Below are 23,607 nucleotides of genomic sequence, written 5' to 3' on the forward strand. Positions count from 1 at the left end.
CAAGAGCGAAACTGCATCTCTAAAAAAATAGAGTTCGTGTAATTATGTTGTCTCATGTTTTATCTGAGACCAAAAATGTTTGAATTTTTTCATTTATCTTGACTTTTGTTTTCATAGGGTATTTAAAATAATTTCCATTTAAAGTCTTAAAAATTTACACTTACAAATTATTTTAAACTTATTTTAGTTGAATAAGTTTAAACTTAAAGATTAAATATGTTTTCCTGTTCTCTTTACTGTTTGGCCTAAGATGAAGCCTAGTGTCAGTGGGTTTTAGTAAAAAGTGAGGAATATGGTGAAAAGAATTAACCATTACCACTTCGGATACTGTGAGGAAAACATAATTTGGGTCTTTCAGAGGTTCCACATGTAAGGAGAATGTGTATGAGAAAGATACACTTTTCTAATATTTTTGTTTTCTTATTTCACAGACTAATATATGTAATTGTTTCTATTTTTGAGTTTACAGAGAGATAATCTTGAGTTCCTCTTATCATCTTGCTTTATATAACATTTAAAGAAAGACAGCGTTCAGGAATTTGAAAACCCCATTTCCTCTTTAATGAAGTGGCTGAGATGGGAAGATTCATGATGTGACTAATTGGAATGGTTAGGACTGTGGTCCAGTAGCCATAAATAGGGGTCTGAGGTTGGTCTGATACATAGTAACTCTTACCCAGAAAATAAGTCTCTACTTCTTCTCTTTCAATGAAGCTGCTTAATTGGTTGCCTTGACACAGTCTTATTACATCTTACATCATTAAGCCTTCACTGTAACAATATTTTTGAAGCACAGACAAAAGATGAATTTGAGTAGCTATTATTTTCCTGGCACCACAGATACAGAGAGAGATAAGACTGTCCCTGCTTTGAGAGAACCCGTAGTTTATTTCACCTTCTTAAAAGCCTGCTGTCTTAGAGTTTTTTGGATGCAAGGAACAGAAATCAGCTCTAGCTAGCTTAAATAAAGGATTTGTTATAAGGCTATAGGGAAATCTCACATAATTTATTTGAAGAAAGTACAGATGGGCCTCACAGGAATTGGCAAGGTGTCAAAGAGCCACTATTCACCATCTTGATCCCTTCTAATTATCTGAGACTAGTTAGAGAGATGGTGGTGGGGTGGGTGTTTATGGTGTGTAGAGTGGCGTTTCTCAGATGTAAAGCAAGAGAGAGACAGCTTTAATTCTCCTGAAAACAATCACCTTTTTTCCAGAGATGTTCAAAGGTATTTGGGAGGGCTTCCAAAACTAAATAATTGATACATCAAACTGATGATTCAGTTTTTAATTAAAACATTGCCACACACATATGATGAGGAATGCTTAAAAAACCAAGGTATTTTTAGTTTTTACTTAAAAATAATTTAAAATTTACAGAAAATTTACTTGAATAGTACAAATAACTCTCTTACACCCTGTACCAAGATCACCTGACTTGTGATATTTTGCTGTTTGCTTTATTATTCTGTTTATATATACACCTGTTATTTTTCTTGAACCATTTGAGAGTGGGTTTCATTGCCAGTAGAACTGGCCCCTTTACAGCCCTTATTACTGAAGTATGCATTTCCTAAGAACATGCATGTTTTCCTAAGTAACCAGAGTAGTTGTCAAATTCAAGAAATTTAACATTGATGTAATAATACTAAATAGTCTATATTCTAGTTTTATCAATTGTCCCTGTTATGTCCTTCATTAGCATTTTTTTCAGTACCATTAGCCAATCCAAGATCACAGATTGCATTTAGTTTTGTTGTCCCTTAAGTCCCTTTTGATCTGGAACAGTTTCTCCATCTTTGTCTTTTATGACATTGGAAGGCTTATTATTTATATATTGCCCCTCAGTTTGGCTTTGTCTTAAGGTTTCTTCATTCAGATTATGCATTTTTGGCTGGAACACTGGCTTAGTAATATGTGTTTTTCTATCGTCTGGAGGCATATGATGTTTGTTTGCCCTTTACTATTATGTTCATTTTGATAGCTTGGTTAAGGTGTTGAGTAGTTTATTGTATAGTTGCTGGTTTTTTTTGACATTACTAATTAATTTGTGGGGAGATACTTTGAGATTGTATAAATATCCCCTTCCTCATTAAACTTTCCTCTTCAAGATTTAGCATCTATTGATGATTCTTGCCTGAATAAAGTTTTTACTCTGTTGGTTGTAAATACATGAAAGTTTTTCTTTTCTTTTGCTTAATTAAAAAATTTTTCTGGCCGGGCGCGGTGGCTCAAGCCTGTAATCCCAGCACTTTGGGAGGCCGAGACGGGTGGATCACAAGGTCAGGAGATCGAGACCATCCTGGCTAACCCGGTGAAACCCTGTCTCTACTAAAAAATACAAAAAACTAGCCGGGCGAGGTGGCGGGCGCCTGTAGTCCCAGCTACTCGGGAGGCTGAGGCAGGAGAATGGCGTGAACCCGGGAGGCGGAGCTTGCAGTGAGCTGAGATCTGGCCACTGCACTCCAGCCTGGGTGACAGAGCGAGACCCCGTCTCAAAAAAAAAAAAAAAAAAAAAAATTTCTTCTTTTCTTTACTTGGATATATACATATACACCAGGGTTTTTAACTGATTTCTTTCTGGATAGTTGGGATTGTGGGAGTTTCGTTTTCTTGTTTTTTCTCTTCCAGTTTTTCTGTAAGGCATATGGGCTGCTTTTAAAATCACAAATAAAATAAATTTTAAGGAAGAAAATATAGATAAGTTAGACAGTATTATATGGATAATATTCCTGTACAGTTTTCCACCCAAATGGGATTTAAATAGTTTCCTGGATGCTGATCTAATTTGAAATCCAGAACACACACAAAAAAGATGTGCTTCTAGTTCCTTATTTAGTCTTTAAAACTATTGCTAAATGAGTCATGAGTTACAGTTGTATTGTTTAGGTTTATGATTTGCTAATGCCAGCAGCTTAATTTCGAAGGGCCGAAAACATCTTTCAATTTTGATACTCCCTTTCTCCATTAAAAAAATCCATTACCCCATCTCTACTAAAAATACAAAAAATTAGCTGGGCTTGGTGGCGGGTGCCTGTAATCCCAGCTACTTGGGAGTCTGGGGCAGGACAATTGTTTGAACCTGGGAGGAAGAGGTTGCAGTGAGCTGAGATTGCACCATTGCACTCCATCCTCAGTGAGAAGAGTGAGACTCCATCTCAAAAAGAAAAAGAAAAAAAGATCGTTAAGCAATTTTTTTTTTTTTTTTTTTTTTTGAGACGGAGTCTCACTCTGTCGCCCAGGCTGGAGCGCAGTGGTGCGATCTCCGCCCACTGCAAGCTCCGCCTCCCGGGTTCACGCCATTCTCCTGCCTCAGCCTCTCTAGTAGCTGGGACCACAGGCGCCCACCACCAGGCCTGGCTGATTTTTTTGTATTTTTAGTAGAGATGGAATTTCACTGTGTAAGCCAGGATGGTCTGGATCTCCTGACCTTGTGATCCGCCCACCTTGGCCTCCCAAAGTGCTGGGATTACAGGGGTGAGCCACCGTGCCTGGCCCCGTTAAGCAATTTTTAAAAAGTAAAATAATATTTTTTGGAAAACATTAAGATAGGTTCTTTTTCACATACATTTCACATTAATGCTTTTTAAAAGGGGATTGGTGAGATGGTATATACACAGGGGGTAATACAGCAGAGCATGAAACATCTGTAACTCTAGGGCAAAGCGGTATACGGTTTCTAGAACTTTGTAATTAAATATGTACTAAGGTTAAGAAGAACAAGAAAAGGGAAAGAAACAGGAAAACACTTAGTCTTTTATTACGTTATAATAATACTCATCAGTTTTATGTATTTTCTTTCAGTGACAGCAAAATGTTGGTAGTGAATTTGGATGATTTAATTTCTTTGGAAATTTTCAGACAGCAGGAGAAGAAAATTTTGAGACTTACAGAGTGCATATTCTCTAAAACTTAAAATTTTCATATTTCACAACGGTGGAAATTAATGAAATACAGTGGATACTTACCATTTGGTAGGTGCTTTAAAAAATAATTTGAATTGACTGTGTGCAAATATGTCTTAACAGATTAATGGAAGTTCAGTTTGTGGTACTACTAAGTCTTATTTCGGTGTTTAAACAAAAGGTATAGCGAAAGGTACAAAAACAAGCCCCATGGTGAACGAAAGGATTTTCTTTCAGGCCAGAACTCCCATCCTGAACTTGTAAAGGAGCACCTTAATTGACTGAAGTTAAGAATCTACATTTAGAATTGACTTAAGAGATCGCTTTGTTATTTTTTTCTCACTGTGACCCAAAGACCTCATGTATCAGTTATATTAAAATGAACATTCTTGGGGCCCCTTTCCAGACCAGTATAATCAAATATTTAGAGTGGGTCCTTGAATTTGGGTTTTAGTACTGGCTGCAGCTCATTTTTGTATTCCAGTTCTCCGCTTTTATTTTATAAGCAGACTGAGCTCCAGAGAGTTTAAATGATTTTCCCAAGGTCATAAAGTTAGATAGTGGTTAATCAAGGTTTAAAATTTAGGTCCTGATTCTTGGTGCTTTATACTTTTCCAAGAAATCATGCTGGACATTTCTCTTTAAAAGGCAGGCCACTATTTTCAGAGTATCTGAAGTAAGCAAATACTGGTCTTTATACAGTGTCATGTGACAGACTCTCTGTCTGCTGCTTTTGTGTATTCCAGTTCAAGATGATTCATTGGTTTCCAGAACCTATAGGCTATTTGGATAAGGAGCTTAATTGAAATCACAGCAGTACAAATTGGGATCAAGTTGTGGTTGAGCCTTGAATGCCAGAATAAAAGCATATATACTTAAGAGGAGTGCTACTGAAAAATTTGCACTGGGGAATGACATATGGAACATGGCTTATTTACCTCCAATTCTTAAGATGTAAAAGTAACATATGTTTGTTAAAAGAACTCAAAACAGTACTTCTTTAGAAGCTGTATTGTATAGAGTAGAGACTCCAGAACCATACCACTTTGGTTTGATTGCTCTCAAATCAGGTTGTACTACCTTGGGCAATGTTTTTTACCTCTTTGTGCTTTTGTTTCTTGGTCTGCAAAATGGAGATAATAATAGAACCTATTTTCTAGAGTGATTTTGGGAATTCAATAAGTTAATTGGGGTAAAATTCTTAGTAAGCTCTCTAGCCTTTTCTGTGATAGTTGTTTCTGGAAAAAAGTAAATCTCTGACTTCTGTGTATAAGGTCTATCATATGCTAAAGTGATCACTATTTATAGTTTTTTTTTTCTAAAATGTTTTATGTAGGTACTATAGATGTTTCCCTAATCTTCATTTAACCAGTGTGCAGGATTAATAATTCTTCTTTTAAAAATACTAATGTCCATGTAAGTTGAATGAATGTAAACTGCTTTCTGTTGCTTCCACCATTTGAGTTGAATGCTCATGGAAGTCATAGGTTTGTTCCCCAATTGGCTAATTCCATTGTACTTGTAATGTGTTTGTATTATTCTATTAAATGTTACATAAACCAATGATAAATGAATGTGAAAAGAGAACTGTGTAAAAACAAACTAAGTTAAATGCTTTGGAAAACTTGATAAAGGCAAATTAATTGCTGAAGAACATTGTAGTCAGGTTAGGTGTGGGCACGATGACTAAAAGATTATAGGGAAAAAATAGAAATCTAGAAGGAAGTCTGCTTTCAGATTGCCCCAGAAAAATCTAGGTAACTTATTTTGAAATATGTTGAACAAAAAACTGTAGACAATGCATTATTGATCTGGTTTATGTAGGAACAAGAAACTAGAATTCTAGTCTGGGGAGCTATACTCAAAGAATACATTTTGGCTTGAAACTAAAAAATTGATAAGGACATTTTAAATTAAAAGTACAGTATTTAAGGTATATTTTTTGTAATTCTCCATATTAACCTTGATGAACTCACAAACATCTAGTCTCTTGTGTATATGTAAATTTAGATTTCTTTAATTCAAAAGGGGATGGATCCAGTTACATACTGTAACTCTTTTGATCATTTAGTGTCTTGGAAATCTAAAAATGGGACTTCAGGATCTGACTCTGGTTTATCCAGTGGGATTTATAGGACTCTGCTAGATGAAATAACAGATTTCAAGTGGTTCTGGAACATACCAAGATCCAAAGACCTTTGTTGTCTTGTGAGATTTAAATTCTTTTTTAGGGAACTTTTGCACTCTGATAATACTGTAAACTAGATTAATTTAGTGGCAGATAGTTGAGTGCCTTCCTATGTAAAAGCGTCATAGTAGCTATCAATTTTGTTTTGTTCATCTTGCACATACTGCTTCCTAACGGAAATAAGTGATGATTGTGTTGATTAATATCGCTGGAGTCAGATTGTGTAGTTTTTTCAAATGTAAGCCTGTAATTGGTGTACAGTAACCTAGTTGCTGCATATTGGTATTAATCGTTAGCTATACATTAATCTGTCAACCGTTTGATCTTTGAATTGTATGTTAAAACTGGCAAATCTCATGGATGTGATATGGTTGTACCAAAAGACAAATGCTGTTTTATTGTGTAATTGCTTTGAGAATAATTGTGAGAAACTGGTATTTATCATTTAAATTGATCTAGAGTGATAGTGCAAGTTATAGGTCAAAGAAGATTATGTTGGCATAGCTTAAAATTTCACTTACAGAAGTTTAAAATTGATACCTCTTACCTCCTGAAGTAAATAGTTTATTAAGGATTTTGGGAAAAGCAATTCTAGTTCAATCCCCAGCTACACATAGCAATTTCCTCATGCTTAAATGGTTTTTATGAGTGGCTGATGAGCTCACTATATGTGGGTTATTTTTCATTTATATATAATCCCTTTGCAGAAAGGCTCCCCCCCCCCCGTTTTTTGTTTTTTTGTTTTTTTGTTTTTTTTTGATACAGGGTCTCGCTCTGTCGACCAGACTGGAGTGCAGTGGCACGGTCATGGCTCACTACAGCCTTGATCTCCCAGGCTCAAGCGATCCTCCTACCTCAGCCTCCCAAGTAACTGGGACTACAGGCACCATGCCACTATGTCTGGCTAATTTAAAACAAATTTTTTTTTTTGTAGAGATAGGGTCTCATTAAACAGCCCATGCTGGTCTTTCACTCCTGGGATCAAGCAGTCCTCTCACCTCAGCCTTAACAGTAAAGCTGGAAGGTGAAAGTGAGTGTAGTCTGTCTCATAGCAAATGTACTGGTCCCTTATAGGACTCATTGTATCCACCAACCTCATTCTTGACATTTTATTTTTGCCTGTATTCTGAATTTTTTCAGAGATTGTGTGCTTTTTTTGAAGTTCAAGACAGGCTACTCTAAAAGCTCATGTGTGTTTGCATAGTATTTTTCTTACTGGATATGTGGATCTGTTAATTCCATAATTCATTTTTTGTGTGTAAAGTGCATAGACATTTTCTTTCCTTAAGCTTCAACTCTCTAGTTGTATTATACTAGTCTTCCCATTTCCAGGTTTTTGTTTTTCTATTTACCGTATGAAGAGGAGGAAGCTGATCTTGGGATATTGTAAGTCTTGGAATTAAAAGACAGGAAAATGCTGTAGACGTAAAACTATTTAAACTTGAAAGTATTTACATATATATATTTATAATTAATTTTGGTCCCTTACTGATTTTATGGGTTTATTAAGTACTTAGGAATTAATCCTACTCTTACTTTAGTCTTAGGATTTTTATAGTAAATATTTTAAATACATCTGAAATATTAAGATAACTATTCAAATACAGTGATAGAGTTGCTGTTCTTTCACCATTTGCTTAGTGGCCAACAGTATTCTGATTGGAATTGATTATTATCATTGGATTGAATAATATATTTTTTGTGTATTCTAAGAGACAACTAACATTAATAAATAAATACCTACACTGTATCTACATATCTTACTCTGCACAACAAGGCAGATATTTTGCTCATTTTTTCCTGAGTGGGCTAGAGGGACTGAGACTTTTGTGTTTTTTTTGAGACAGAGTCTGGCTGTCGCCCAGACTGGAGTGCAGTGGTATGATCTTGGCTCACTGCAAACTCCGCCTCCTGTGTTCAAGCCATCCTCTCACCTCAGGCTCCTGAGTAGGTAGGACCACAGGCATGGGCCACCACGCCCGACTGGTTTTTGAATTTCTTTAAAGACTGGGTTTTCCACATTCGTCATGCTGGTCTTTAACTCCTGGGCTCTAGTGAACCGCCTGCCTCGGCCTCCCAAAGTGCTAGAATTATAGGCATGAGCCATCAGCCCAGTCGAGACTGAGACATTTCTGTTTTCTTTTTCCTCTTTCTTGCTTTTTTTTTTTGAGGGACGGTCTCACTTACCCAGGCTGGGGTCCTGGCATGATTTCAGCTCACTGCAACCTCCACCTCCAAGCAACAGGCCCAACAGGGCCAACACCTCCAACAGGCCCAAGCAATTCTCCCACCTCAGCTTCCTGAGCTTACCTCTGGTGCTCAGCTTCACCTGCAGCACCGCACCTGGCTAATTTTCATTTTTTGTTTTTTTGTAGAGACAGGGTTTCACCATGTTGTTCAGGGTGGTCTCCTTTTAACTCTTGAGCTCAAGCGATCCCCCCACCTCAGCCTCCCAAAGTGCTGGGATTACAAGTGTGAGCCACCGCGCACGGCCTGAGACTGAGACATTTCCTAGGGTCACATAGCTAAAGAGTGGCTGTTCAATAATTTGAATTAAAGTCATTTGAAAATTTTTGTTGATCCTTTTATAAAGGACTAATTCTTACAAGATAATGAGAATAAATAAATCATTAATCAAAGGCAGCTACTTAAGAAGACTACTCTAAGGCTGGGCACAGTGGCTCATGTCTATGAGCCCAGCACTTTGGGAGGCCGAGGTAGGTGGATCACTTGAGATCAGGAGTTCAAGACTAGCCTGGCCAACATAGGGAAACCCCGTCTCTACTAAAATACAAAAATTTGCCAATTGTGGTGACGCACGCCTGTAATCTCAGCTACTTGGGAGGCTGAGGTGGGGGAATCGCTTGAACCTGGGAGGCAGAGGTTGTAGTGAGCTGAGATCGTGCCACTGCACTCCAGGATAAAAACAAAAAACAGGCCGGGCGCGGTGGCTCAAGCCTGTAATCCCAGCACTTTGGGAGGCCGAGACGGGCGGATCACAAGGTCAGGAGATCGAGACCATCCTGGCGAACACGGTGAAACCCCATCTCTACTAAAAAGTACCAAAAAAAAAAAACTAGCCGGGCGAGGTGGCGGGCGCCTGTAGTCCCAGCTACTCGGGAGGCTGAGGCAGGAGAATGGCGTGAACCCAGGAGGCGGAGCTTGCAGTGAGCTGAGATCTGGCCACTGCACTCCAGCCTACGCAACAGAGCGAGACTCCGTCTCAAAAAAAAAAAAAAAAAAAAAAAAACAACTACTCAAAGGTACCCTTGATTATATTGGATTGCCATAGGTCATTTCAGGTGTTGGAAGAGCAATATAATTTTGTTCACTGCCCATTCCCAAGCACCTAGAGCAGTATCTAGAACATAGTATATGTTCAATAAATATGTTGAATGAATGAATTTGATTTGGTTTTAAAATAATAGAATACTTGTACTCTGAGGGAGGTGGGAAATACTTAATACTAAGAATTCCATTCTTTAGAGACAAATTACTTAGAAGTTGATAGTGACAAATCAAAAGGGTTGTTGATTGTTGGATTATTCAGATGATGAAGATGATGGTAGGGGCCATGGAGGCTGAGGAAGAATGAGTCTTAAACACTGAGGAGGCACAAGAGATTGCGTGGCTGGATATAATAGGAGACTGGAAGAAAAGAAGGATTAAGAAGAGAATGACGATAGTGATAAAAAATAGAATGAAAGAAGATGTGTGGAAAAGAAAGTTTCACTTTGAAGGCTTGATTTTTGAAGTGATGGCAGATTTTATAAATGTACATCCAATAGCTGGGTGGGAATAGTAAATCAAACAAATGAAAGATTGAATCCAGGATTGATGGGAGACTAATAATGGAGAGGACTGAGCCTGGGGGCAACTATGTTAGTAACATTCGTCATTGGCGGGTTTTGTTTTTTCATGTTCATTTAAAGGAAGGAGGAGAGATTGAATATGTTAGAAAAAAGGAAATTGTGGTTTAATCAATAATAATTTAGGTGGGTATCTTAGCCACTGAGTTACAGGCTTTGAGGTAATGTAGAAATACCTCAGTTCTTGCTATGAAGTCAAATAGATGATCTAATTGTGGAAGTATACATTTAACAGCTGTTCTAAAATAATGTGTGTCAAAATATAAACCAATAGTTAATGTAAATAGTGCATTCTTTAGGAGGTTAAAAAGGGAAGACATTAGTGTAGAACAAGTTTTATAGCTGGAGCAGTCTTTTGAGATAAAGACTAGTCAAATTGTTATTTACGGCTGAGGAAACAGCCCTTAGGAGGTTGATCTACTAGATATTTTAAAGCTATCTAAAATTGGGAAGGCTTCAAGGAAGCATTGGTTCTTGAAGGTCTAATATGATTTTTATTGGATGGGAAAGAAAAGGAAAAGAAAATTAGTGAATTTGAAGAGGATTGAGCAAGGTTATGCCAACAATAGCAAAAAAGACTTGCATAATCAAAGGAGTTGTAGATTGGATTATTAGTATGGAACAAGGTAACCTGATAAAATGTCAAGATTAGGAATTTGACTGAAATTACTGTGACCTACACTTTTTTGAATAGGTCAAAGTCAGGAGGAAACTAGTGGCTTTTGAAGTATAATATTCTGTCCAGTGTTGTAACCAACAGTTCTAAAATAGAGCACTGGTGTGAATGCCCTTTTAGTTTTTTGGTAAGGCATTCAGGCCACATCTCAGACCTACTACATGAGAATCTCTAGGGTAAGGCCTAGGAACCTATCATTTTCTACTCCTATCCCCAGGTGTATGAAAAGTGACAGTTGTGGATCTATGTTTGGGAACCAGTGATTTAAAAGCCAAGTTAGTATATGGAAAGAAACTACTTAGAGAAGTATTCATTGCCCAGCTCTGAGATAATAAAATGTGGACAGTACCATCAGAAAGATTTATTTAAATTCTGTTAATTAGATTTGATGCATGTTGTTTTTAGAGAGGGAAAGAAGAAAATTCTCAGGTTTTCTAGTATGAAAGAAATGGATTCAAAATAGTGATAGAAAGCATGCTTAGAAGGAGATAGAAGGAGAGTGAGGACACTGTTTTACTTGAGATTAAAGAATGACAGAATAGGCCGGGTGCAGTGGCTCACTCCTGTAATCCTAACAGCTTGGGAGGCCAAGGTGGGTGGGTCACTTGAGGTCAGGAGATCGGAAACAGCCTGGCCAACATGGTGAAACCCTGTCTCTACTAAAAATATAAAAAACTAGCCAGGCATGGTGGCACGTGCCTGTGATGAAGGTACTTGGGAGGCTGAGGCAGGACAATCACTTGATCCCGGGAGGTGGAGGTTGCAGTGAGCAAAGATGGCGCCATTGCACTCCAGCCTTGGCAATGAGAGCGAAACTCCGTCTTGGGGGTTGGGGGTGGGTGGTGGGGGCGTGGAGAAAGAATGACAGAATAAAATAATTGCCAACATTGTTTTAATAAAAAACATGCTCTTGTTTTGGTTATTTAATGGCTGAAAAAGGTGGGGCATGGTGGCTTATGCCTGTAATCCCATCACTTTGGCAGGCCAAGGTGGGTGGATCACTTGAGGTCAGGAGTTCGAAACTAGCCTGGCCAATATGATGAAATGCCATCTCTACTAAAAATACAAAAATTAGCTGGGCATGGTGGTGGGCACCTGTAATCCCACCTAATTGGGAGGCTGAGGCAGGAGAATTGCTTGAACATGGGAGGCAGAGGTTGCAGTGAGCTGAGATTGTCTTACAGCACTCCAGCCTGGGTGACAGAGTGAAACTATCTCAAAAAAAAGAAAAAAAAAAAAAAAGGCCAGGCATGGTGGCTCATGCCTGTAATCCCTGCACTTTGGGAGGCTGAGGTGGGTGGATCACTGGAGGTTAGGAGCTTGAGACCAGCCTGGCCAACATGATAAAACCCTGTCTCTACTAAAAATACAAAAATTATCTGGGCGTGGTGGCGCGCCTGTAGTCCCAGCTTCTTAGGAGGCTGAGGCAGGATAATCTCTTGACCCCAGGAGACAGAGGTTACAGTGAGCCGTAATCACACCATTGCACTCCGTACTCCAGCCTGGGCGATGCAGCAAGACTCTGTCTCAAAAAAAAAAAAGGATAAAAAGTAATAGTGATCAAGCCTAATGGTCTATATAGGTTAAGTAAATAAAAGATAAATGGGGCTGAGCGCGGTGGCTCAAGCCTGTAATCCCAGCACTTTGGGAGGTCGAGGCAGGTGGATCACCTGAGGTCAGGAGTTCGAGACCAGCCTGGCCAACATGGTGAAACCCCGTCTCTACTAAAAATACAAAAATTAGCTGGGTGTGGTGGCGCACGCCTGTAGTCCCAGCTACTTGGGAAGCTGAGGCAGGAAAATCGCTCGAACCTGGGAGGCGGAGGTTGTAGTGGCTAAAGATCACACCACTGTACTCCAGCCTGGATGACAGAGCGAGACTCCATCTCAAAAAAAAAAAGTGTTTGCAGGATTTTTTTAAAAAAGTTATTTTGTTTTACTTATTTATTTTTTTTAGAGACAGGATCTTGGTCTGTTCCCCAGGCTGGAGTATGGTGGTGCTATCATGGTTCACTGTAACCTCAGACTCCTGGGCTCAAGTGATGCTGTCACCTCAGCCTCCTGATTAGCTGGGATTACAGGCACATACCACTACACCTGGCTAATTTTTAAAAAAAATTTTTGTAGAGACAGAGTCTTGGTTTTTTGCCCAGGCTGGCCTCAAACTCCTGGCCTCAAGCAGTCCTCCTGCCTTGGCCTCCCAAAATGTGGGATAACAGGTGTGAGCCACTATGTCCAGCCTAGGATTTTGTTGTTATTTGATTTTTAATTACAGTAAGCTTTGACACTATTTTTTGAAAGAGTAAAAAATATTCTACTCAATATGTCCTTTGGACAAGTGGAATATACCAGTGAAACAAGTTTTTCATATCAAATTTTAAGTCAGTATTTTCGTTTAGCTACTGATTTTCAAACAATTCTTCAGGAATCTGTAGGTGAGAGGGTGTACAGGCATGGACATTCCCTGCTATTTTTTTAAACCACAGATATAGCAAATATGAAGTACAAATGCCTACTGTACCCATTGGCAGACATCTCTGTGGCATTCTTCCTTTATATTTGACTTTCTTGGTATAGCACTTCAAGTGAACACTAACAATGACTGGTTAAAGCATAGGAGATTAAAACTATTTTTTCATGTTATAATCAAAAAGGATGCCTAGATTTCTATGTTAATATTTCATGTATAGGAAAATTGCTACCAATGCTAAAAAGAGTTTGAAGGCCACAATTTTAATGTCATTTTAAAAAATTAAACTTTTAATTTTGTGGTAATTATAGATTTGCATATGGTTGTAAGAAATAATAGAGAAATTCTATGTATCTTTACCCAGTATCTTAGTCCATTTAGTGTTGATGTAACAATACCTGAGACTAGGTAATTAATAAAAGGTTTTTTGTATTTTTGCTTGTTTTTTGTTTTTTATTTTAAGACGGAGTCTCGCTCTGTCGCCCAGGCTGGAGTGCAGTGATGCGATTTCGGCTGATTGCAAGCTCCACCTCCTGGGTTCATGCCATCCTTTTGCCTCAGCCTCCCGAGTAGTTGGGACTACAGGCGCCTGCCACCACACCTGGCTAATTTTTTTGTATTTTTAGTAAAGACGGGATTTCACTGTGTTAGCCAGAATGGACTCGCTCTCCTGACCTCGTGATTCACCTGCCTCAGCCTCCCAAAGTGCTGGGATTACAGGTGTGAGCTACTGCACGTGGCCTAAAGGGTTTTTTAGTTAATTGCTCTGCAGGCTGGGAAGTTCAAGAAGCATGGTGGCATCACAACATGGAGCAAAATCAAAAGGGAGGTGGACACGTGTGAAAAAGCAGAACTCAAAGGGTGTTGTGGCTAAAATTTTAACAACCCACTCTCTCAGGAACTAATCTATTCCTCAGAGAACTAATCCATTCTTGCCAGAGATAACGCTCTCACTACCACAATACTAACACCAAGCCACCCACAGAGTCGGGGCCCTCATGATCCAGATCCCTCCTGTTCAAGGCCCTACCTCTTAAAGGCTCCACGTCACAACCTTGCTTCACTGGAAATAAGGTTTCAACATGAGTTTTGGCAGGGACAAATCTTATTCAAACCATAGTACGCAGTTTCCTTCAGTGGTAACATCTTGTAAAATTGTAGTACAGTGTCCTGACTAGTGTGTGTGTGTGTTTATTTTAAGAGATAGGGTCTCCTTTGTTGCCCAGGTTGGAGAGTAGTATGAGCATAGCTTGCTGTAATTTCAAACTCCTAGGCTCAGACGATCCTCGTACCTCAATCTCCTGAACAGTTAGGACTACAGAGATGCACCACCATGCCCAGCTAGTTTTTTTATTTTTGTAGAGTTTGGGTCATACTATGTAGCCCAGGCTGTTCTGAAACTCCTGGCTTTACGTCATCCTTCTGCCTCAGCCTCCCAAAGTGCTGGAATTACAGACGTGAGCCAACACACCTGGCCAAGACCAGAATATTGACACTGATACAATCTTCTCATTTTATTCAGGCTTCCCAGTTTTATTTGTACTCATTTGTTTGTCTAGATTTAGTTCTGTACATTATGATCACATAAATGTACCTGTACCCACCACCACAGTTAAGGTATAGAACAATTTTATCACCACAAGGATCCTTTTTTTTTTTTTTCTTGAGATGGAGTCTTGCTCTGTCTCCCAGGCTTGAGTGCAGTATCGCGATCTCGGCTTACTGCAGCTCCTCTCCCGGGTTCACGCCATTCTCCTGCCTCAGTCTCCCGAGTAGCTGGGACTATAGGCGCCCGCCACCACGCCTGGCTAATTTTTTGTATTTTTAGTAGAGACGGGGTTTCACGATGTTAGCCAGGATGGTCTCGATCTCCTGACCTCGTGATCCGCCCACCTCGGCCTCCCAGTGTTGGGATTACAGGCGTGAGCCACCGCGCCCGGCCCACCACAAGGATCCTTAGTATTGTTCTCCTATGTAACCGTACCTACCTCCCTCTACCCCTTTTCTTCTGAATAACCTATCCTCCATTTCTATAATTTATTTCTTTAAGAATGTTATATAAATGGAGTTAAATAGTGTGTAACTTTCTGAGATTGGCTATTTTTGTTTTTTTTCTTTTTTGGGATGGAGTTTTCGTTTTGTCACCCAGTCTGGAGTGCAGTGGTGCAATCTCAGTTCACTGCAACCTCTTCCTCCCAAGTTTAAGCAATTCTCGTGCCTCAGTCTCCTGATTAGCTGAGCTTACAGGTGCCCACCCCCACACCTGGCTAATTTTTTTTTTTTTTTTGAGACAGAGTCTTGCTCTGTCGCCCAGGCTGGAGTATAGTGGCACAATCTCAGCTCATTGCAAGCTCCGCTTCCCGGGTTCACGCCATTCTCCTGCCTCAGTCTCCTGAGTAGCTGGGACTACAGGCGCCCGCCACCACGCCTGGCTAATTTTTTTTTTTTTTTTGTATTTTTAATAGAGATGGGGTTTCACTGTGTTAGCCAGGATGGTCTCGATCTCTTGACCTCATGATCCACCTGCCTCAGCCTTCCACAGTGGTGGGATTACTGGCATGAGCCACCGCGCCCGACCTAATTTTTTTTTTTATTGTTAGTAGAGACGGGTTTCATCATCTTGTCCAGGCTGGTCTTGAACTCCTGACCTCAAATTATCCACCTGCATCAGCCTCCCAAAGTGCCGAGATTACAAGTGTGAGCTACTGTGCCCCGCCAAGATTGGCTTTTCTTTTTTTTTTTTTTTTTTTTTTTCTGCTCAGCATAATTACCTTGGATTCACCCAAGTTGTTGCATGTATTGTTTGTTCCTTTATATTGCTGAGTAGTGTTCCTTTTAATTTTATTTTCTTGCTTTATTATTATTATCTTTTTTGAGACAGAGTTTTGCTCTTGTTGCCCAGCTGTGCAGTTCCAGTGATTCTTCTGCCTCAGTCTCCTGAGTAGCTGGGACTACAGGCATGCACCACTACGCCCGGCTAGTTTTTGCATTTTTAGTAGAGATGGGGTTTCACCATGTTGGCCAGGCTGGTCTTGAACTCCTGACCTCAGATGATTCACCCACCTTGGCCTCCCAAAGTGCTGGGATTACAGGTGTGAGCCACCACCGCACCTGGTCATAAACACAAATTTTAAGACTTTGAGACTGTATTTTCCCATGTTTGTGGTGTTTTAATGCATTGTTGCAGATTAAATGTAAGTTTGTTAACTATATCAGGTTTGAGGGAGGAGCAAGGTCAGTTTTGTTAGTGCAGTTTCATTTAATGATCAGAGGAAATGCAATCCAGATATTCTGGGGTAAGATACTTAAGTATTTAATTTCCCTTTTTGAGAGAGGCAGCTGTCAATTTTTTCTTCCTTAATTGTAAATTCTAGATTATTTATTTTACCTGTCATCTGGCAAGTTTTTATTTTTATTTTTATTTTTTTTTATTTTAAGGCAGAGTCTGTCACCCAGACTGGAGTGCAGTGGAGCAATCTTGGCTCACTGCAACGTCTGTCTCCTAGGTTCAAGCAATTCTGGTGCCTCAGCCTCTCAAGTAGCTGGGATTACAAGTGTGCCTCACCACACCCAGCTTATTTTTGTATTTTTAGTAGAGACAGGGTTACACCATGTTGGCCAGGCTGGTCTTGAATTCCTTACCTCAGGTGACCCGCCCGCCTAGGCCTCCCAAAGTGCTGGGATTACAAGTGTGAGCCACAGCTCTCGGCCATCTGGCAGTTTTTAATTTCAGGCAAACTGATGTGTAGGCTCTGGAATCAGACCACAAGGGTTCAGATCTTGATTTGGCTATTAGTTATGAACTTCGAACAAATTTAACTTCTCTACCTCATTGTAAAATGGGGATAATATACCTATATCGTAGGCTTATTGTGGAGATTAAGCATTGTAAGCACTCAGAATTTGCTATCATTATTATTATAACCAATAGTTGGGGAAGTTTGGGTATCAGATAAGTGCTTGTAGAGCACTATCTGGTAGTAATGTTAGCTCAGTTGTAGAAATACGTATTCATTTTGTTATCAGATTTGTATTTTACAGTTTTTTAGAATCTAAAATTCTGTTGTTTTGATTACTTGGAGTAATCTGTTAATGTGCTTGTAATTGTAAAATCATCAACCTAAATCAATTTCCATTTATAGTTGAAAGTCAGAACAGTGAAATGACTTGCCCAAGCATTCATAGGTAGTAACTTGGAATGGATCTTGATTGACTAGTGTTCTTTTCATTTTACCTTAGTCAGCTGCTGTAAATTAAATTTTAAATGAATAATAAGGGCTGTTCGGATTCCCATCTCAGTTACATGTCTCCTCAAAATTTCTTTTAAGTTTCTTTAATTATTTCCATTCGTAATTAAGCCAAAAATTTACCTCCTTAGTCTCTCAGTGATACACATCCAAAATATATACATTAATTTAATTTAAAATATTTATTGAGCACTGTGCCAGGTGCTTATAAAGGACAGAAATATAGTTAATGGCTCTTTCCTCAAAGAGATTGTTATATTGGGCACTTTTATTTGTAATTTTAGAAAAATGTTTTTCCTCATATTTTTATTCTTTCTGCCTTTTGGGTATCATATTAATCTTTAAAGTGTTATTTTTTTGTTTTGTTTTCTTTTTTTTTTTTTTTTTAAGACAGGGTCTCCCTCTGTCACCCAGGCTGGGGTGCAGTTGTGCAATCATGGCTTACTGCAGCCTTGACCTCCTGGGCTCAAACAATCCTGCCATCTCAGCCTCCCAAGTAACTGGGACTACAGGTGTGCATCACCACATCCAGCTAATTTTTGTATTTTTTGTAGGGACGAAGTCTCACTGTGTTGCCCAGGCTGCTCTTGAACTCCTGGGCTCAAGTAGTCTACCTGCCTTAGCTGCTGGAAGTGCTGGGATTACAGGTGTGAGCCACTGCACCCAGCCTGTTTTCTGTTTATTTTAACATGGTCTTAAAGGCAGCTTCAGACTTCCAGTTTTCCTGATAAACTGTTTTCTACTTTAATTGCTTTTTTTTGCCTTTTACTTCATTTTTCCTACTTTAGAGTTGTGTTTGTTTTTATTGTTTTTGTTTTGGTATTGTTGCCTTTGCTAAATCTGTTTTTAATATTGTATTAAAATTTAACATTTTTTGAAGTTATTTTTAAAATTTTTTAAATATTAAATTTAATATTGTATCTCAGTGTTTCTTTTTCCAATTTGATTTAGTATTTAGCTTTGATTGTTGCCTTTACTTGTGTTTACATTCATTTGTGTAAAAAGGGAAGAATAAATTTATCCTTTTAAGAATTGGCTGCTTTATGTGAGTCACTTTGGTTTTAGGTACCATGTTTGTTAGAAGTAACTGTAATTTTATGCCATTTTAAAATAGCTCAAAACTCCTATGTTCACTTGGTTTCTAGGTCTATTCTGGATAAGCAGGTTTTGTGAAGACATTTATTCTTTCTTGGACCTCAGATTTACCAGACATCTCATGGTATTTCCTTTTATATTATTTCTTTAATGGCTGCCATTTATTCTCAGTGTATTTTGTACATATTTTACTTGTCAGCTGGATGACCAGTTTTTTGATTCACATGTAAGATGTGAAACATTGTGTTAATTGTTCAGGTTGTATTAAAAACCTTTTCCCTTTATTTGTAACTTTTTATTTTTATTTTTGAGACAGAGTCTTGCTCTGTCGCCAGGCTGGAGTGCAGTGGCGCAATCTCAGCTCACTACAGCCTCTGACTCCCTGTTTTAAGCGATTATTCCTACCTCAGCTTCCCGAGTAGCTGGGATTACAGGCACATGCCACCAACCCCAGCTAATTTTTGTATTTTTAATAGAGACAAGGTTTCACCATGTTGGCCAGGATGGTCTCAATCTCCTAAACCCCGTGATCCGCCCTCCTCGGCCTCCCAAAGTGCTGGGATTACAGGTGTGAGTGAGCCAGCACACCCGGCCTATTTTTGACTGTTTTTTAAGCTCGCTGTGTTAAAGGTCACATCTTTTCTGCCTACTACATTGGCTTTTCCTTTTTGAAAAAGCTGTGACTTGACCCTAACGAATTCATCATTTTATTAAATATCAACAAGATTTTTAAGCAGTGTGAGTTTTCTCATTATAAGATTTTTTATATTAATGAAAATAGTGAAATATTTGCCTTAATGTCTTAATACATATGACCTCTTGTCTTCTGACCTCTTGTGAGTAAATTACTGAGATCTGCTTTTCCTATTGAATCAAATTCAGAGTCTGCAGTTCTGTTTCAGATGTGATGTATCTTTGTCCTGAGGATGAGCTTCTGTGTTTTTAGGGAAATGCAGTTATGGGAATGTCATGTAGTTGTTTTTAATGACACTTGATTATACAGGGTGATAGTATTTTTAATAGAGACAGGGTTTCACAGGGTGAAATACAGGGTGATAGTTCGTTTAGTTAATTAAGCCAGAGCTGCAGTTTCATCTGAAGTGCTCTAATGCATTCATCAATTCTTTGTAGAATGCTGTTATGTTCCAGGCACTGTGCAGTTTGGAAGACAAGCAGCAATAGCACAAATAGAAGTCATTGTCTGAAGGAGGTTTGTGGCAAGCTCTTTACTGAAACAGCTCAAGTGTGGTGTTTATTGAGGATGGCATATTTATATAAAAAGGGACATACTGGTAAATAAATACCTAAGTAGATTATTTTAAATTAGAAGTATCACTCAGTTACTTAAAAGACTTTAATAATGACTTGATTTCCTTTCAGTGTCTGCCTCTGGTAAATAAGTATACCACTAAATATAGTATATACCTAAAATACAAGACTTTTTATGAGTCTAACATAAAAAACAGTGTTTCTTCAAGTAGCAATTCTTATAGCTGCCTATAATATTTAGTTAACATTTGAGAATATCCAGGTTAATTCCTGTTTCACAGATTATACAGATTTTGAGTTCATATATTATGGGGGAATATATTACCAAAGTGGGTAAATAACGTGTTAATAGTTGTTTGAATTCTCCAAGAAAACTAGCCTTGAACTTTTAAACTATGTGTAACTGGAGGAGAGCTACCAGATTACAAATTATTATAATATAAAAATATGTAATAGTAGACAATTGCACACTGCTTTTCAATATTTCAGGTATTACATTACAGAGACAAGGATAATGACTGTTGCTGTTTTCTAATTTATAGGATTATCTATATTGGTTTTGTTCCTGAGTTTCACCTGTATAATTTTTGAAAAGACTTTGAGTAGATATTTTATAAACATACCTATAGCCACTGTTATGTAGTGAATTTAAATTAGAAAAATTGATGTCGAAGCTAAGTATCTTTTAGTTGCTGTTGTAAATTTAAAAAAAAAACTTAGTTTTTTCTACTAATTGAATTAGGGGGTATTAACTCTTTAATAACTGAACAGTATTAATGGAAGAAAAAGAGAACTCCCTCAACAGTATACCTAGATTTACCTGTTATAGAAAATGACAACTACTGTACAGTAATTGAATTTATTACCAATAACATAGTTTCCCTTACATACAGATACAAACAGTAGAGTAGAATTGGTTCAAATCCTGGTTTCATCTCTTAAATGGAGCAACCTTGATTAAGTTTTTTTAAACCATGTGTAGGGGGAGAGCTACCAGACTACTAATTATTATAATATGAAAATACACAATAATAGACAATTACACAGTGCTTTTCAATATTAGCCTGTTTTGGTTTTCTTTTCCTCAGTGGTAAAATGGAGGTACCTACCTTAGAATTAGGAGGATTAAATAGACCATCCATGTAAAAAGCTGATTATGGTGCTTAGTCCATAGTAAGTACTCAGTATTTGTTAGTATATTGTTAGATCACTCACTGAACAAAGAAGACTTATTTTTGCATACTGGCACTGTAAGAAATTACATTTTATCCTTTAAAATGAATACTTTTTGGTTCTTTACTAAATATGCCTTAGTAATCTTCTTGTGGCATCCTAAATTCATTCCCTCAGAAAGATTGTGATTTAGAAACTTTTCTTTTGATCATGATCACGTAACTCAATTCCAGAAAAGTTAATGAGAGAGACTCTAAGCAAATTTCAATTTATATTGAGATTTTAATAAAGAATGTTTTCTTCATGTTATTTTACTTACTGTTATAGAGTAACTCTTGCTTTTTTGTTTCCTTTTCTTTTAAACAGGGTTTGTGGATGCACTTAGATGTTTGCAATGAGCACTGTGGCTGGCATGCCCCAGTGTTTTGGATACCAATGCATAGGACTCCATAGTAATCGAATTTACCAGAGGCGAACGTCATGAGCATAGTGATCCCATTGGGGGTTGATACAGCAGAGACGTCATACTTGGAAATGGCTGCAGGTTCAGAGTAAGTATTTAAATTGGTTACATAAGCAAAAAAAAAAAAAAAAAAAAAAAAAGGAAACCCTTCTGGACCTAGAAAGTAGGAAGAGCTGTAAGTGGAAAATATTAAATTTCTTCTTTCCTAGCCATTTTTTAAAGTAAAAAAAAAAAAAAAGGTTACCTTTCTCAAACACTGAGAACATGATTGCTAACCTTGTTTTCCTTTTAAATAGTATTACCACTGATATTCATTATTGAAGTATTGGCATGACTTTTTTTGACTCCAAATTTCTGAGAATTGATACATTTTTTACCAACTGTATTTTACTATAGTATTTGATATTGTTTCCAGTGTCACTAGAGCCACCTGCTGACAGGAGTCATTAGTTTGTTGGTGCTTGGGTTCCCCCCACCCCCAGCAACCAGGTGGAGTTTTGCTGTGTCACCCAGGCTGGAACGCAGTGGCTCTATCTCGGCTCACTGCAGCCTCCGCCACCAGGGTTCAAGCAATTCTCCTACCTCAGCCTCCTGAGTAGCTGTATTACAGGCGTGTGTCACCACGTGCAGCTAATTTTTGTATTTTTAGTAGAGATGGTGTTTCATCATGTTGGCTAGGCTGGTCTTGAACTCCTGACCTGGTGATCCACTCGCCTTGGCCTCCCAAAGTGTTGGGATTACAGGCATGAACCTCTGCGGTCAGCTGGTGCTCAGGTATTTTTAGTTTGAATTTGTATAATTGAAGATTCTAGCATATTTTGTAAATAATGAAATATTTGCAAAAACTTTTTACTTGTTCTTTTTTCTCTCAGTGCTTAACATTTTTGCTTATGATTTCTTGACACTTAATCCACTATGAAGAAACTATTTTTTCTGCTGCTTTTAAAGTGAGTGTTGATTTGTTTGTACTAATTGGAGGTGCTTTCATTTAAGCATGGCTTTGTTTTTGTATTCAAAAGCCTGCTTTAAAGTACTGTCCTTGCATTGTTTACAACTGTTCTTTTTTTGTTGTTTGTTTGTTTTGTGACAGAGTCTCGCTCTGTCATCCAGGCTGGAGTGCAGTAGGGCAATCTTGGCTCACTGCAACCTCCAGGCTCAAGGGATTCTCATGTCTTAGCCTCCTAAGTAGCTGGGATTACAGGTGCATGCCACCACACCCAGCTAATTTTTGTATTTTTAGTAGAAACAGTGTTTCACCACATTGACCAGGCTGGCCTGAAACTCCTGGGCTCAAACGATCTGCCCACCTTAGCCCCCCAAAGTGCTGGGATTACAGGCATGAACCACCGTGCCCAGCCATGTTTACAGCTGTTCTTAGGGTAATGCTGAATTTTTCATTTGTTTCATACTTAATCATAAACAATTTTTTCTTATATTTTTTTCGCTTGTAATACAGAGCTCCTTGTATTCATATAATGTTCTGTAACAGTGTTAAGCAGCTCCCCTACTTTGAGCAAGATGTTTTATATAAAATATCTTAATCATCCCAGCAAAAAGGCAGGTATTATTTTCATTTTATAAGAAATGCAGCTCAAGGAGATTAACATATTTGCCTGTGGCCACCTAATTAATAAAAAGTAGAGTTAGTTTGAACCCAGAGTTGCTTGGCTCCAGATTCATGCTGCCACATAGGTCAGAAGAGTAACATTTAGTTAATAGAGGAGTAAAATGAAGTGAAATGCCACATGTGATGAACTGAGGACAATTGTCATACCAAACTTCATTTGCTCTTTATTTTCAAATTTCTTATGTATTTTAATACAAATATTTAAAAATAATAGATTGTAAGAAAGAGAAAAGAAGTGGACAAATTTTGATCACAAATCTGAAGGAGTATATTGAGAAGTCATGGAGATTTTTTACACCTATTAATATAACAATTAGTATAACCTATTCATGTTATGCCTTCAATAACGTACACTGGCTATGGTTATATTATTGAGGTGTATGTTATTGGAGGTCTTAACACTCAAAGGGAAAATTAGAGGTTTTACCTAGGATCTAAGATGCTGGTGCGAGCCTCTCATCAAAACCCACTTACAGTTTGAGAGTTTATACAGAGAAGAAATTAGATTTTTAATTGGGAAGAAGAACATCCTTTAAGTCCAATTTCTGAGGAATTAGAGCTTATTTATTCAATCATTCTAAACTGTTCTTTTTCTCTAAATGCCTCTCTCAATTTAATGATTGGCAT

General features: G+C 38.2%; 1 protein-coding gene across 11 annotated transcripts in view; it reads left to right on the forward strand.

Moving 5' to 3' along the window:
• Positions 1 to 23,607, forward strand: part of KMT2E (lysine methyltransferase 2E (inactive)) — a 101,141-nt gene that overhangs the window by 6,331 nt on the left and 71,203 nt on the right. For 5 of the 11 annotated variants that reach the window (XR_012432769.1, XM_074035727.1, XM_005550445.5 and 2 more), the window contains exon 2: positions 21,257 to 21,441. Coding sequence is in view for 7 of the 11 variants with exons in the window: in XM_005550445.5 (XP_005550502.3) it covers positions 21,371 to 21,441 (71 nt within the window). In the remaining 4 variants the exon portion in view is untranslated. Of the gene's footprint in view, positions 1 to 18,498; positions 18,573 to 19,579; positions 19,741 to 21,256; positions 21,442 to 23,607 lie in introns of all 11 variants that reach the window. The other 6 variants (XM_074035726.1, XM_005550443.5, XM_045387519.3 and 3 more) reach the window with 3 other exon arrangements.

This window comes from Macaca fascicularis, chromosome 3 (assembly GCF_037993035.2).
Source record: "Macaca fascicularis isolate 582-1 chromosome 3, T2T-MFA8v1.1".
Lineage (NCBI taxonomy): Eukaryota > Metazoa > Chordata > Mammalia > Primates > Cercopithecidae > Macaca > Macaca fascicularis.